Source organism: Nematolebias whitei, chromosome 17, assembly GCF_014905685.2.
Source record: "Nematolebias whitei isolate Nwh7 chromosome 17, NemWhi1, whole genome shotgun sequence".
Lineage (NCBI taxonomy): Eukaryota > Metazoa > Chordata > Actinopteri > Cyprinodontiformes > Rivulidae > Nematolebias > Nematolebias whitei.
The window spans coordinates 31,012,615-31,028,855 of NC_056514.1; the positions used below are offsets into that span (position 1 = coordinate 31,012,615).

Here is a 16,241-nt window from a genome sequence, read left to right on the forward strand (position 1 = left end):
TTGATTGTTTGTTTTTTTAATGTATGCAAACGATCGAAGTGTAATTTTTATCCAACATGACTTCTTTATTGGCTAAAAAAAAAAAGGAAAACTACAATCAATGGCAGAGTTGGATAAAGTTTTAAACTCCACTAGGGAGAAAAAAACAGCCTAATAATTAAGTTATAAACTCCAGAAGGAAGAAAAACACATATTTTCTTTAAAATATTCTCACTGGATGCTAACTTTTAATCCATTACTTTGAAATTAAATGTTTATAATCTAATAAGGCTTTAAAACTAAATCAATGCATGCATTCCTTAATACTAGAAACCACTTTAACATAACGACGCTCAGAATATAGGTTGGGAATCATTCTCTGCTACTACCACATAAAATTTTAGGTCAGTATCTTCAGAAGTGACGGGGTTAAAGCCATTTTTGTGGGGTTTTTTTTAAGCTGTTGGCTTAAATAAAAGTTTATTCCACTTAATAGAAATATTTCACAAAGTGTGATCACTCCGAACAATGTAGTTCCAGTTAGGTCTATAGTGTACGTGCATCATATCTTAATATTAGAAGGGTTCTGTCTTATTTGACATGGAGGTCGTGGCAAATAAAAGAGCAAAACATAAGGTTTCTAGGCTGAAAGGGGGTTGGGCATCTAAATCAATGTCAGAGTAAAGTTGCAACATCTGCCACAAACAGCTGAACATATTTTTAGAAACAGAGTGTGACACAGGCCGAACATCTCTGAGTGTGAACGTGCCTGCTCACATGCGTCCACTTCCCAGCCTGAGTTGGCCTGCCGGCACAGTTTGTGCTGACTGAGCTTTTGTTTTCTCCTTCGTGTTTGTTCTGCGCGCAGCAGTGAGTCACATCCAACACGTTGAAGCGTACAGATTTATTTTCCTCTGGGAGTTACAAACGAGGTGAAAAACGTGAGCAAGGTCTCTACTTTTCTCTTGATCTGTTCGACCGTATGGTTGAATAAATACAAAGAAGATACAGCTCATCGTAAACTAGGATATCTGAGACATTGTACGGCTGGACTACCACCCTGGTTCTGGAAAAGTTGGGACGTTGGGTAAAATGTAAAACAAACATAAACGCAAAGATTTGCAAATCTCATAACACGTATGATATTCACAATGGAACATAGTCAACTTAGTATTTAGTATTCTAGCTGTTCAATAGTCCTGGGTTATGGTTGTATTAGCAAAAAAAGAAAAGACATAGTCTTGATGGGATCATGTGTTGCTTTAAAACCTGTTCTGTAGTCACTTTTCTGCCTTTCAGATGTGTAAGCTGCCCCATGCCAAAGGCACCAATGCACCCCCATACCATTAGAGAGGATGGCTTTTGAACTAAACACTGATAACTAGATGTTCGCTTTGCCTCAGTTCATTTAAAATGAGCTCCGACCCAAATAAGACAGCAGTACTTCTGGGTGGTGATCACAACTGGCTTCTTCTTTGCACGATAGAGCTTTAACCAGTATTTGTGAATGGCACAGTGAACTGTGTTTTCAGAACAGTTCCTGAGCCCACGCGGGAGAGGTGATGTCCAGACCAGAATCAGACCTGTGTTTTAAATGCACTGGCCTCCGAGGGCCTCAATAATACAACCATAATACAACCATCAGGAACTGTAGATGATGGGATATTCAAGGTCGTCTCACATTTCTGTTGAGGAATTTTTATCCTGAAGTTGTTCCTGTGTTTTTAGATGCGTTTACAGACCTCTGCTCGTTTTTTTTACCCCTGGGAGATTCAGCCTCTCTAAAATGCTCTTTTTATTTCTGACCTGATGCCAGCTAAACAAATTCATTGCAAAATGGTCCTCCAGCTCTGTTTCTTTTTTTTGTACCGCTAACTTTTGCGGCCCTTTGCTGGCCTGTCCTCACATTTTAAAGTGTGTTGTTGCCATCAAATTCCAAACTATAGTGTTTCCTAAAAAATGGTACAATTTCTTAAACATTGAATATGCTTACTGTATTCCACTGGGAATAAAATGTAGGTTTGTGCGATTTCGCAAATCATTGAACTATGTTTTCATTTGCATTTCACGCATCTTCTCAACTTTGTCGAAACTGGGGTTGTCCAACCTGCTGTAGTTCCACATGGTTTGTAGGCACACGTCTCACCTTTTGGTAGCAACTGTAAAGCAAAGTAACACCAACTACCTGCCCTTCATAGAATTAAAGAAAAGGACAAACAGTTTCTACTGGATTTGGCTGTGTCTCACATACATGACAGGAAAAACCAAACTTCAGGTTTTCAAGTGTCTAAGACGTTTCACAATGTTCCTGCATAGTTCAAAAAGTGCATTTAGTCAGCGGAGACATTGTTTTTTCTTTCCACTTATGACTGCATAAAAATAAAAAAGGAAGCATTCAGTGTGAGTTTTCTTCAACTGCTATCTAAGTGACATCAGCATTACTATTCATAACTAAACTATTTGTCATAGGTGAAGCAATCTTTGTCAGCTTTATGGCTTCCAGTTAAAACCGATGCAAACAGGCTACTGCAAACCAACAACTTGTTTGGAAATCAGGATGTAATAAATGGCTTTTTTTAGGGATGCACGATATTGGATTTTTGGCCGATATCCGATACGCCAATATGTTGAAACTTATTTGACCAATAATGATACCAATATCCATATTTTTTTCCATAGACCTACTTAGAGACTACATAGCTTTCTCTGCTGTGGAATTAAAATACATGATTCCGCATGGTGTTTGTCAGTTTTTGCTGAGCAGACATTGCCAATAGCAGTTCTACTATCAGTTTCTGACACTTTAAAAAACTTACCACCAACATTTTCACTTCTTCCTCTCCCGCCGTGATCAGATCAGGTAGGCCCGCGTGACGTCATCACGTTGTGCTGGCGCTACAGGCATCCTCGCTACTGGGTTGTCATACAAAAACAGCGCCTTTTCTATTGGTGCGTTATTTTGATGGAATGGTCGATGTCCGATATTTAACTTTATCGCTAATATCTGCCGATGCCGATAATATCGTGCATCCCTACATTTTTTTTTAAAAGGTTAATCACAATACATATAAACTTTTGTGTTAATTTCATGAACTAAAACTCCACAGATCTGGTTTCAGCCTGAGGTGAGGGTTAATATGTTCAGCTTGTGTTGATTCAGCCATCTTTAGCTTCCAGACTCTTGAAGCTTTAGGTATTTACAGCCAGTTGTGTCTTGTGATCATTCTGGAGACATGAAGACAGTAAGAAGGAGAAAAACAAGAAGGGTTTAGATTTTTTTTGAAGTGGGGTAAAAAAAAATAATTAAAAGATCAAAATAATTATTTTTGGAAAACTTGCTTTTAATGTAACAAGGCCATGATCTCGGACAGCTTGCCGCAGCTTGGAGTTCGAGCCCTCTGCGCTCTTTGGTACAGCTCAGTGTCTCCGAAATAGCGAGCTCTATATAGCATACCTTCCTCTGCAACAAACCACACAAAGGAATCACGTGAATGTGTGAGCGGTAGTAAAACTCTCTTGCAAAATGACTGAATACACTCATACTTTGCTGTTTCTCCTTCCAGCAATTATTGCGAAGGTTTGAAATGTAGTCATCCTCCACTGATCGCTCCAGATTTTTCAGGTTCACTCCGGTGAACTCTTTGGAGAAATGCTCCCCAACGTAATATGGCACCTTCAGATTCTCAGTCAGCCTCTTCTGTGAGTAACCCGCTGACCTGCGAGCAGACAGAGAAGACAGATAAGCGCTGGCTCATATCAGGTCAATTTAAAGGAAGTTTTTTGACATGGGAGGCACAAGTTTATGCCACAAAAGCAGGTTTTAAACTCTTAATGTGACTGACAGCTGGTAACGTTCACAGAAACTGACTCTGAAACCAAAGAGCAACCATATATATTATTTTAAACCCCTCTTGTGACCCTAAAACATTCTGGAAAACTATTAAATCTCTCTCAAACAGCTCCCAATCATCTGACCTCCCATCACAACTTCTCGTTAACTCTGTTCCTGTGTCAAATAAGCGCGAGATCCTGAACTGTTTCAACAAACATTTTGTCGCTCCTAGTTCTTTATTTGACACAGTTACTAATGGAAAATCAGCCACTTCACTTAATAACCAAACTTCTACAATTCAAATCCCTCCTATAAGTCAATCCTCAGTTAATCACAGCTTCTCTTTTTCTCCATTCTCAGTCAGTGAGGTCAATAAACTGTTAAAAAATCTTGATCCTAAAAAATCTGCAGGACCAGATCATCTTCCACCTTATTTCTTAAGGCTGGCTGCTCATATCATCACAGTCCCTGTGACCCACATCTTCAATCTCTCCATAAGACAAAACTACATTCCAGACCAGACCTGGGCATTGTACGGCCCCAGGGCCACATGCGGCCCTTTGGTTGACTCTGACCGGCCCCCGTAAGGGGAATTACAAAATACATATACAAATGAAGTTAACCAAATCCAGATATAGATCCTCTCTCACTGATGATGTCAGCTTTGCTTCACATCTCCACCTCAGACCTTCAACCTGACTTGAACATTTCCGTTAAAGCCCAACAGAGACTAAACTTCTCTCACTAAACAAGAAAAAAGAACTGATAAACACCAAATGAGATGTTTAGACTACAAATGTAGGCACGTAAAGAACCGGGACTCGAAATCACAGTTCAGTGACGATCACTATTATATGATGTTTCATAATATTTGGAGTACAAAGACAATATTGTGATATATTTAGAAAGCTAAGAACTTTTTCCAGCAGTATATCAAACTCAAAATGAGTTTTAGGGTGATTGTGACTGAAAATGATCACTAATATAACATCACAAATGGTAAAAATGTTAACAGTTTACCATTGTACTGGGAAATTTAATTGAATAAATGACATTTTTTGTAAGGAAACCTCACTTTTTCGTTGCTTAATCATAACAAATACTCTTACCAGCTTGTTAAAACAGTGCTATGTACTGCTTTTAATAATGAAATACTAATATTATGCAGTATTGAGTTAAGTTGAAATCAGGTCTCTCTTGTAAATGAGTCCTCGAGGCTCAATGGGATTTACCTGTCTAAATAAAGGTTGAATGAAAAAGTCATTTGTGCCAGCCCTCCACAATATTTGTTGTTTTTCATGTGGCCCCATGGAAAAAATAATTGCCCACCCCTGTTCCAGACGCTTGGAAAACAGCCTTTGTTCTTCCTTTGCTGAAGGGAGGAGACCCCACCTCACTGAACAACTATTGGCCAATCTCTAAACTCTGCATTTTAGCCAAGGTTGTAGGAAAACTGATCGACTCTCAAATCAAAAATTACCTGGACTCATTTAACATCTTACCTCCACATCAATCTGGTTTCAGGAAACAACACAGCACAACCACTGCTTCACTGAATGTTCTTAATGATGCTGTTGAAGCACTGGATGCTAAGGATTATTGTGCTGCACTTTTCTTAGACCTGTCTAAAGCTTTTGACACTGTGGATCATAACATCTTGTGTCATAAACTCTCAGAAATCGGTTTCTCAGACCACACCAATGGTTGGTTCTCTAACTATCTCTCAGATCGGAGGCAATGTGTTCAACATAATGGTACTTCCTCCAGTTATTTAACAGTCAAAAATGGTGTACCACAAAGCTCAGTCTTGGGACCCACCCTCTTTACAATCTACATAGGTAATGTAGGTCAGAGCATCCCTGATGCATCCATAAATTTCTATGCTGATGACACAGTTGTTTATTGTCGAGCTAAAACTGTTGCTAAGGCTTTCCAGCTTTTGAAATCCGCTTTCGACATCATCCAGTCTGATTTGTTCTGCCTCAAACTTGTCCTAAATGCCGACAAAACCAAAGGGATGCTTTTTTCAAACAGGAAGTCGGTCCTAGCAATTCTTCCTCTGATTTTATCCTCAAATGGTGTCCCTATTGAGTTTGTTGATTCCTATAAATATCTGGGTATCTTGGTTGACTCACATCTCTCTTTTAAGCTCCATGTGGAAAACTTGGTAAAGAAACTGAAAGTTAAACTGGGTTTCTTTTTCAGAAACAGATCCTGTCTAACCCTGAATGCTAGGAAACACCTTGTATCTGTGACCTTCCTTCCCTCCATTGATTACGGTGACATTATTTACATGAACGCTCCTACAAGCACCCTGCAGATGTTGGATGCTGTCTATCATGGTGCACTAAGATTCATAACTGGTTGTGATTATCGTACCTACCACTGCACTCTGTATTCACTGGTTAACTGGACATCATTAACTTCACACAGACTCTCTCACTGGTACATTTTCCTCTTTAAATCACTTCTTGGTCTGCTGCCTTCATACATCTCCTCCTACATGTCTCTGCGTGAGTGCAGCTACAGCGTGCGCTCTCAGGACATTATTACCTGCAGTGTTCCCTCAGTGAGGACTGAACTTGGCAAAAGGACCTTCTCCTCTGCTCCCATTTCCTGGAATATTTTACAAAAAGATCTGAAGCTCGACCTTGACCTCTCTAAGTGGCTTTAAGAATCTGTTGGACTCCTGGCAGGGACCAATGCAGACATGTTCCTGTTTTTAGTTTTCGACACCGCCTTATAATCTATCTGTTTTTGCAACTTTTTTCTTATTTTTTTGCCATCTTATTTTAATTTGTAAAAAAAAAAAAATCTGTATGTCTCTTTTATGATTGTCCATTGTTGTCATCATTCTTTGTTTAAATCAGGTCTCTCTTGTAAATGAGTCCTCGAGGCTCAATGGGACTAACCTGTCTAAATAAAGGTTGAATTGAATTGTGCATGGACAATACTCACGGCCTGAAGCTGAGACTATACGAGGGGCTGCTGACCATAATCTGACTGAGAGCTGACACTATAACCAGGATGAGGATGGGCATGACCTGTACGAAGAGAGCCAGACCCCCCTGCAAAAGACCACAGCAAATACACAAACATGTAACATAGAAAAGAACTCTGTAAAAAAATAGATTTGTTGACTAAATATCGCCCCCTGCTGGCAGAATATATTGTCTCCAAGTCAGGCTTACATCTCTTGGTCTCTCTCTTCTCGCCCTCTGGTTGCGCATCCGTCCATTAGTGTACATCGGAGTGTTACCTAGAATGATACAGTTCAGATTTTAACAGACGCATCATAATAACTATCCCTAGTGGTAAATGCACAAAGCAGTGGCACTCACTGGATGGATAACCTCCTCCAAAGAACATGTTGAAGAGGTCCTCAGGTGAAATGTCTGGCTCAAAGCTTCCACTGTCGGAGCTCCTGTTCGATGGACATCGTCCCTCTTCTCCACACTGATCATACTGACGTCTCTTCTTAGCATTGCTCAGAACAGCGTAGGCATTACCGATAGCTGTGAAGGAACACAGTGAAGCTTTCTGGAACAACTGTCTTTCATGGCAGCATGTGTGGTGAGCTTACCTTTAAATGCTTCTGTTGCACCTGGAGCGCGATTCTTGTCGGGATGGAATTTCAGAGCCAGTTTTCTGTACGACCTCTTGAGCTCGTCCTCTGAGGAGTCTTTCTGGACCCCGAGAATCTCATAGAAGTCTTTACATTGTTTTATCCTGGGCGCATGGTTAGAAATGTCAAGTGCAATGCGAAGAACGATTTATATCCACAACACGCTGCAGTTAGCGCATACCTTCTGACTGCATCCAGCTGATCTGCCGTGAACGGTTTGGAGTTGTCTGGAAGCTTTTCTTCAGGTTTGTGATCTTCCCTGTTCGGTCGCTGTCGAGGACCTGAGGCGTCACCGAAGTCTGAGTGACCGCCTCGTCCTGGACTGAACCCATTCCTGGCTATTAAATCTAGGAGTTCTGATAGACAGAATGACAGGGATGAAATATGAACGGAAAAGAGTATGGTCTGTAAGTGTATTATAATGGCTTTAAAACCAGCAGATGATGTAAAGCAGCACCTAAATTAGGTTAGATGTTCAGTAAAATGAGTTACAATATAAAATATTTGAACACACACATTGTGTATTGAGTTTGCAGGAGAGATCATATCTCTCCAGTTTTTGTTGCTTCTCTCTATTGGCTTCCTCTCAAATTCAGAATGGAATTAAAATCTTACTTCTAACCTACAAAGCTCTCAACAACCTAGCTCCATCTTATATTACAGATCACATTGTTCCATATCTTCCTAAAGAGAACTTCGCTCTCAGACTGCAGGTTCACTTGTGGTTCCTAGAGTTTCCAAAAGTAGAATGAGATGACGTTCTTTCAGTTATCAGGCTCCTCTCTTGTGGATCCAACTTCCAGTTTCTGTCCTTGAGGCGGACACATTGTCCAGTTTTAAGACTGGGCTTAAGGGTTTCTTTTTTGATAAAGCCTATAGTTAGGGTTGGCTTGGGTTTCCTAAGCTATCCCTTAGTTATGTTGCTATAGGTTTAGACTGCTGGAAGACAAAGTGACCACATTTCCTCACTCTGCTGCTGTCTTGACTTGCTCTACTCTACTTGTTTGTATTTGTAATTATCTTAACATGTGTTTTTTTTGTATTTCCTCTTATAGAAAGTTCACCTGGACCTGCAATTCTGTTCGTTTGTTTCTACTTCCTGTTTTCTCAAACCCAGCCAGTCAAAGCAGATGGCTGCTCATCCTGAGACTGGTTCTGCTGGAGGTTTCTTCCTGCTAAAAGGGAGTTTTTCCTTTCCACTGTTGCCTTTGTGCTTGCTCAGGATGGGAGACTGCGACGAAGTGAAGGTTCAGTGCAATCTTTGGCTTCTTTAGATCAATAACTTTTATTGATTGGCTTTTTTTTTTTTTACTGTATGTGAATGTTTTTTGTACAGCACCCTGAGACAACTTCTGTTTTGACTTGGTGCTACAGAAATAAACTGAATTGAACTGAATGAATTCCTTTTAGCGGGTGCATCTTTTCTAGCATTTATGGTGATTTTTACATCTGTTCCAAGATATCTCTTTGTTTCTGAGAGAAGCTGCAAGCTCACAGAAGCACAGGCCTAAAAAAAACAACAATACTGTCAGAGTATGACTGTCACTAAAAGATATTTTAAATATATATGGTATTCTGAACCTCTGCTGAAGTACAATTAGTTTGGGCACAACTTGCTGAGTTTTAATTGCTTCTTAAGTGTTTTAGTGCCATAAAACAATTAGCAAATTATTCTTTGTATCAGAATTTCAGAAAAGATACCAGTTCAAATCAAAAACACAAAATTATGATCCAACTGTATTATCATTATCCATGGCAAAAAATAAAACAATGTTTTTGTTTGTGTCTGTGTGATCATTTAATAAATAACTATCTGGACAATTTTTAGTGAAACTCTTAGTAAGTAAACATTGGATACACATCTACAACTCCTTACCTTCTGAACTCAGCACAGCTTAAGATGGCCGCCACAACCAGCCGAGCTTAGAAAATGCAAAAATAGCTGTAACTCAGCCAGTTTTACAGATATTGAGCTACGGTTTGGGTGGGATAGTAGCTGTGCATCACTGCCAACACACACATATTTGCTTTCTGTTAGCAAAATATCATGAACCACTGGACAAATTTAAAATAAACAACTGGAGAGTAATCACTGGTTGCACATCTAAAACTCGTTAACATTTAGGAGTTAATCCAATTCAAGATGGCCACCACAGCTAATCAACCTACCAGTTTTACAAGCATTGGCAGGGTAGTGGCTGAGAGTCATCTTCAACATGTTCTCCAAGTGCTGCTCGTTTAAATAATAATTTAATTATCCATTGAAGCTTAAATGTGACAAACCACAATTTGACTTTAACAAATTAATTATCTAAACCCACCTAATTCAAGAAGATAAAGAACCATTAAAGTTTATTTTTTTTTTTTCTGGTTAATTTTCCCAAACATTCTTTAATAGGAAAAATACATTATGGCTACATTAAAACCAAATGTGGTCATATTTAATTTTGGTCTTTTGCTGTGATGTGTTTGCATTTGGACCAGAACCATAATAGTTATGGTTCAAATGAAAGATGCTAGGAATTTTGGTAATCTAGGCTATTCCTGCTTCTGCCTTTTTAGTTGGTTTATATGTTTCATATTCAAATGATAAGCATTATTTGTTCATATGATCTTTACTAATATCATTAAAGTGATTTGTTTTATGTTTTGGTTAATTTGTAAGTAAGCCAGCTTAGCTGTGAAGCTACAGGCCGCGGGATGCGCAGCCTCTTTAGGATGCAGGTGATGCTGCAGCTGCAGGGGCTTCCTCCTCCCTCGACATTGGATGTTTTTCTTACCTTTGGCTTTCTCTGTCGGGAAGAGTCTCTGCGCTTTTTCTAGGAACTTTAACGCCTTTTCCAGCTGGTGGCTGTTTAAAGCCGCGGCCGCGATGTCAATGCAGCGCTCCGCTTCGTCCTTGTTTACTTCCATTGCAGCAGCATCAGCATCCGCGACTAAAACAAAGCTGCTGTCCTGATCACACCACGTGGCTGCTGTAGACAGACTAACGTCAGCAAGTTGATGTAAAAAATAATTTATCGGTATTCGGGTCGTTTTTTGTTTCTGCCCGTGCGGAGATATTTCATTGAGACGTTTCTTTTAATCGACTTTCCCTGTCGTACCTCACATGACCGCTAGATGGCGACAAATCGCCAGGATTTTAAATGTAGGTCATGATGATGGAAACCTACACGTTTTTGACCCGGTTCAGTTTAGGTTTTATTCATTTAAAATTTGGTCCTATGATTAGAATCTTTTTTTTTTTAGTTCAACCCATCACCTATTTGTTTGTTGCAAAATGTAAAAAAAATTTCTCACTAAGTAGAAAAAAAAATGGTAGCTTTAAAAGCAAAGTGCACACCTAATTCATCTGTAGCTGTTCTAATTCTCTGAGAATGTGCGTTTGGATATCAATTTATAAATACGTTTTTTTAGTGGAGTTTAGTGCTTAAGAAACTCGAGTCTTTTTCTCCTCTGTTTGGTTTGGCGTGCAGCTCTGCTTTCATCGTTTCAACTTGTTGCTCTGCTCGTCCGGCTGTGAAATTGTAATTATTAAAATATACGAGCGCGGTTGGTTGAGTTGCATGTCTACACAGAGGTGGAAAAACAGCAGCAGCTGTTCCCCGGAGGAGGTAAATATACATCACGGTTGGCCACAGAATGAATAAAAGGTGAACATGAGATAAACAGACAGCCAATCAGAGCTCGAGTTTTTAGGAGGCATCCGAGCTTCTGATTGGTCAAACGCAGCTCGAGCTCCATCACTCATTGATGCGTTCATTGCGAAGCGGAATATCGCTCGCCCTTTTTGGGTTACTGTAATTTTGGGTCAGCCGGACCGGCATCTTATCCTTTTTAACGCCAACGAATCTAACTGTCATCCGTCTGCTTTTCTTTGGTGAGTAATTTAAACTCGTATTTTATTTTTTACATCCTTGTTATGCAACGTCACGAGCTTCGTACGCACAATAAATCAGCATTATCTTTGTTTTTTTCCGTTTTTTTCCCATCGTTCCTAAACTTAGCATCTTTACCAGTCTTGCTAGCTTAAAAAAATACGAGATTTTTTTTTCGTTGTTTTCTTGCGTTCGAAGGGCTTAAAACACCGCAGTAGCTTTTTTTATTTTTTATCTTTGAATTTAGAGCAACATTCAACCAAAATGACGGAGACGCTGGAGAAAAGGCAACAGCACAAGTGGGGCCAGAACGGGGCCGTCTGTTCAGATGCAGCCGGGGTGGAGGATGCGTTTGATACCACGTACAGGGAGAAAGAAGGCCCCAAACCCCCCATGATCATCGTGTGGAGAAATGTCATAATGATGTCTCTGTTGCATATAGGGGCTCTGTATGGCGCCTTCCTCATCCCCTCAGCATCTCATTTAACCTTGCTTTGGTGTAAGTAAATTATTATTTTATTCTGCCTGTGTTTAAAACACATTTTGCCAAATAACACCGCTCATCTTTGTCAACCCAAAGATCTGTTTCTCATCTTTCCTGTCATAAATTAGGCTTAGTAATCTAACTTAGTTACTTTCCAAACCAAGTAATCTGTAAATTAACTAAGTTACTTTTTCAATGTAACTATGACAACACTGGTCACAATATACATATTGAAGGTTAATGTCAACTTCATGCTCAATGTGTGTTGTGATTGAATCTCAAGCTACTTCCAGATCTGATTTTAGCCCATTCTTTTTAATTGTTGGCTGTTAATGACAAAAAACTTCCTTCAGGCTCTTCTGACAGGAATCGTGTGACAGTCATGACTGTTTTATTTCTAATCTATCGAAGATGATTCCTCTTATCAAAGGCACCAAATGGTTGTTTTTATGATGCATTAATTGAAACCACGTCTATTAAAACTACCTTATCTTTATCATTTGTTTAGTTTCTCCTCATCATCAAGCCTTTGCACTGGGGATTCTCCACAAAACAAAAACAAAATACTGATCGTGTGTTTTGACTAAAGTAGCAATTTCCTTCTGTCCACAGCTTTACTCTGTTTTTTGATAAGCGCTCTAGGAATTACTGCCGGGGCTCATCGTCTGTGGAGCCACAGAACCTACAAGGCTTCATTACCTTTAAGGATTTTCCTCGCTGTTGCCAACTCCATGGCATTTGAGGTAAAGAAATAAAAAGAAAGTTAACTTCTCTTAACAGATGCAGTTTTTACGTCATATCAGCAGCGTGTGCAATCACTGTCTCAACCACAGAACGACATCTTCGAATGGGCTCGAGATCACAGGGTCCACCACAAATATTCCGAGACGGACGCCGACCCTCACAACGCCCGCCGGGGTTTCTTCTTTGCCCACATCGGTTGGCTGCTGGTGCGCAAACATCCTGATGTCATCGAAAAAGGAGGCAAGCTGGAGCTCAGCGACCTGCTGTCCGACAAAGTTGTAATGTTCCAAAGGAGGTAAGGACACAACTTTCTGTTTTATTTTTCAGAACTCTTCAGAAAGGCGCATTAATCTGTAACCCACATAGGACTTTGTGCAACTTGTAGTCAAAGTTCTGGTTTAACGTGGTAGAAAGGAAGTCCCTGTTTAAAAATCAGAGGGTCACTTTTCTTTATTCTGCCATTAAGGCAACCACTTCATTCCAGCTTCTCCTCACCCTCCCTTGTTGTCTCGACAGGTATTACAAGCTCTCGGTGCTGCTGATGTGCTTCTTGGTCCCCATGTTTGTGCCTTGGCACTTCTGGGGGGAGTCCCTCTGGGTGGCGTACTTCATCCCGGGTCTGCTGAGGTATGCCATGGTGCTGAACGCCAGCTGGCTGGTCAACAGCGCAGCTCACATGTGGGGAAACAGACCCTACGACAAGAACATCAACCCCCGGGAGAACAGATTTGTCGCTTTCAGCGCTATAGGTATGAAAACACACAAATATGTATATGACAAATAGGCCTGTCGCAATAATCAGTAAATCAGTTAATTGCATTATAGTTAAAATTATCAACCTCTTTCATTTATCGGCTTTATCGTTTCTTAGTCTCTCTCTTTCTTCTGAAGACACTGGATGATAAAAAGTTCAACTCTTGTGCTCTTCACTGATCCCTCCCTTTCTCTTTGAAATCTGTTTCAACCGCCCAAAATCGTGTTTTTGGATCGTTACAAGCAGCTAAGCTGAGAAGCTAAGCTAACAGGCTGACCTCGGGGAAAAACCTCCATCTTGTCAAAGCTCCAAGATTCACGGTTGAAACCTGTGCCTTCGTCTAAAACGTTGTTTTTCTTTTAAAAAAGAAGCTGAGAACTTGTTTACTGATTTTTTTTAATTAAAAGTTTTGTGTGAAAAATGCTATGCTAAAGAAATCAAACCACACCGAGCGTCCGCCATTTTGAGAACCGAAGAAAGACAGCCCATGTCACGTCAAGGGACCTCCCTCCCATTTTTCTTAAAGAGACACGCTGCTCGCTCCCTCACTATCCATCCTTCGGTTCAAACATTCTTATATTGCCATCCAGTGGTCAAAAACAGTACTACACTCAAAACAAATCAATCAACATTTCGTCTTAAATTTGACAATAATTACTAATTATTGTAAATTTCAAACAATATTATTGTTTATTGCAATAATTTCTGAGACAATTAATCGCCCAGCAAAATTTGTTATCGTGACAGGCCTACTGACAAATGCATTTGCAACTTTAGGGCAGTGAAGAAAACTACTCTTAACAGTCACAACTAATTATTTGATTTGATGGATATTATTATTATTTGAGCAGTGAATAAGAATATAGCTAAAGTGAGGGCTTAAAAGTTTAAAATTGTCACTTTTATTTATATCTTTATACAAAACACTGCATTACATAGTTGTTTAAATGTGTAATGCCTGCATTAAAGTTGATTTCAAATTGAGTGGAGTATAAAACAAATATTTAACGTTTAAAACCGTCACTTTTAACCAACTTGCCCTGTTCATTAAATATAATCCTGCAAAAATGTGAGTGCAGCAGTTTAAAGAAGCAATTCAGTTTATAGGAGTCTAAAAAATGACATTAATCTTAGTTATTTAATTTGGTGTTTGTCTACAATTTGTACAACTGTGGGTTTACTTTTCTTACAAAACAATAAGGTGGGAGAACATGTGGTATTCATGACATTCTGTGATGTTTTGAACAGGACATACAGTAGTCCCTTGTTTATCGCAGGGGATCCATACCCTGAAGACCCACGATAAGTGGAAAAACCACAAAGTAGGAATAGTAATACAAGTAGTAAGTAGGATATGTATATGTAACCCTTCCCACACTCTCGCAATATTCTAAACAATGTTTCTAAACTCTAAATGAGCACAGAATGTCATGATTTCAGCTCCTTGCCTCATCTGCTCTTTGCCACCTGCAAGCGCTCTTGGCCACGCCCACTTCTCCGCTCTGCACTGAGAACAGCTGATCAGCTGCAGCAGGAAGCTTATCCTGCAGTGTGGGATGCACAAAGGTGCAGCCGGTGCTAAATAATTAAAAATTTATTTTGAATAAAAAATTCCACACCGATCGTGCGCCTCATCCATCAATCAGCCAGTTGTGTCATGTTCAATCTTATTTTGAAAAACCACGATAAACGAGCTGCGAAGTGGCGAGGGACTGCTGTACTTCTAAGAATCCCAGTTTCCATTGACCTCACTTTGTTACAGTTTATCTAATAAAGGTGTAGTAGTATTCCCTTCAAAGTAAAAGTAGTACAATTGTCTGTTCTTAACTCTTGTGCAACTTCCTCCTGAAATTCAAGTCTTTCTGTGTTCTTCACCTAAAATAACATCACTTTATAATGAACTATATTAAAAGCAGCAAAAAATACTTCAGGGGCTTTTTAGTGACGTGAATGCAGGTAAGTGAAGAAAAGAGGAAGCTCAGGTGACTACAGGTGTGAAAATCAAGACCGATAGGCGAAACAAGGGGTGGAATGATGTGAGAAGTCTAGAAGAATAAAAACTGACGTCTTCAGTTAAACCAATTCACGTCAGTTTTTTAAAAGTTTATTGTGTAAATATTTTGTGCTGTTTTAGCTACGAGATCCTGTATTCTTAAAAGTTTTGAATGTATTTACGGGGATTTCTGACTCCTCCTTCTCGTTCCTCACAGGTGAGGGATTTCACAATTATCACCACACGTTTCCCTTCGACTATGCGACCAGTGAGTTCGGCTGCAAGTTTAACCTCACCACCTGTTTCATCGACTTCATGTGCGTCCTGGGTCTGGCTAAGGACCGCAAGAGAGTGTCCCGAGAGGTGGTCGTGTCTCGGGTACAGCGCACCGGAGACGGAAGCCACCGCAGTGGCTAAAACTGTGGAAAAGTTGTCGGCTTCAAGGCAAGACAGCCGAAGAGAACAACAGGCCTCTGGCAGCGATATGTTTCATCATCCTCTGAGTTTAAGTCAGCTTCGTGAGGGTCCAGACCACATTTTGCTTGTTCTTTGTGGGGTTTGTTGCTACATTTACACAAGTTATTCAAGATACAAAAGATAGGATTTGTAATATTCATCCAGGCCAAATTTCAAGTGAATAATTTTTTTAAAGACTTCATTCTTTGCTGTTGTGCACTCCACGAAAACTCGGTCTTGCAGCCAATCAGTTTTGTCCGTTACTCAAATATCCATCAGACGCAACACGGGTTGCCATATGGAGTAACTAAGCTGACAGGCTCCAAAACTTATTGAAGGCCTTTTGTGCAGATTTATGGGAAGTTTTTCAAATTAATTGTAACGTAAAGATTAAAAGTGAGGCGTAACAAAGACGTAGAGTAGTGAGGGACTGTACCTCTTAGGGTCACTGAGCTGAGTTACGCAGCGTTGCCTTCTGCTAAAAATCCCGACCAAA

General features: G+C 39.9%; 2 protein-coding genes across 2 annotated transcripts; one reads left to right on the forward strand and one right to left on the reverse strand.

The window, feature by feature from the left end:
• Window positions 1-3,018: 3,018 nt before the first annotated feature.
• Window positions 3,019-10,393, reverse strand: dnajb12b (DnaJ heat shock protein family (Hsp40) member B12b). Its single transcript, XM_037691109.1, has 9 exons — window positions 10,217-10,393; window positions 7,618-7,792; window positions 7,395-7,540; window positions 7,153-7,326; window positions 7,003-7,070; window positions 6,770-6,879; window positions 3,523-3,695; window positions 3,319-3,439; window positions 3,019-3,204 (listed from the first exon to the last, which is right to left on the reverse strand). Exons 1-8 carry the CDS (start codon window positions 10,347-10,349, stop codon window positions 3,321-3,323), a joined length of 1,098 nt encoding a protein of 365 aa, XP_037547037.1. The 5' UTR covers window positions 10,350-10,393; the 3' UTR covers window positions 3,019-3,204; window positions 3,319-3,320.
• Window positions 10,394-11,194: 801 nt separating this feature from the next.
• Window positions 11,195-16,241, forward strand: scd (stearoyl-CoA desaturase (delta-9-desaturase)). The gene is made up of 6 exons (XM_037691110.1): window positions 11,195-11,316; window positions 11,562-11,813; window positions 12,411-12,541; window positions 12,632-12,837; window positions 13,059-13,291; window positions 15,507-16,241. The coding sequence occupies exons 2-6, from the start codon at window positions 11,579-11,581 to the stop codon at window positions 15,704-15,706; spliced, it is 1,005 nt and encodes a 334-aa protein (XP_037547038.1). The 5' UTR covers window positions 11,195-11,316; window positions 11,562-11,578; the 3' UTR covers window positions 15,707-16,241.

Bases quoted from the DNA above. Each gene is read 5' to 3' on its own strand.
- scd (XM_037691110.1), top strand. From the start codon at position 11,579: ATGACGGAGACGCTGGAGAAAAGGCAACAGCACAAGTGGGGCCAGAAC. The intron at 11,814-12,410 runs GTAAGTAAATTA...TTCTGTCCACAG, and splicing joins TCATTTAACCTTGCTTTGGT to CTTTACTCTGTTTTTTGATA. The intron at 12,542-12,631 runs GTAAAGAAATAA...TCTCAACCACAG, and splicing joins CCAACTCCATGGCATTTGAG to AACGACATCTTCGAATGGGC.
- dnajb12b (XM_037691109.1), bottom strand. From the start codon at position 10,349: ATGGAAGTAAACAAGGACGAAGCGGAGCGCTGCATTGACATCGCGGCC. The intron at 7,071-7,152 runs GTGAGTGCCACT...GTATCATTCTAG, and splicing joins TGGAGGAGGTTATCCATCCA to GTAACACTCCGATGTACACT. The intron at 6,880-7,002 runs GTAAGCCTGACT...GGTCTTTTGCAG, and splicing joins GAAGAGAGAGACCAAGAGAT to GGGGGTCTGGCTCTCTTCGT.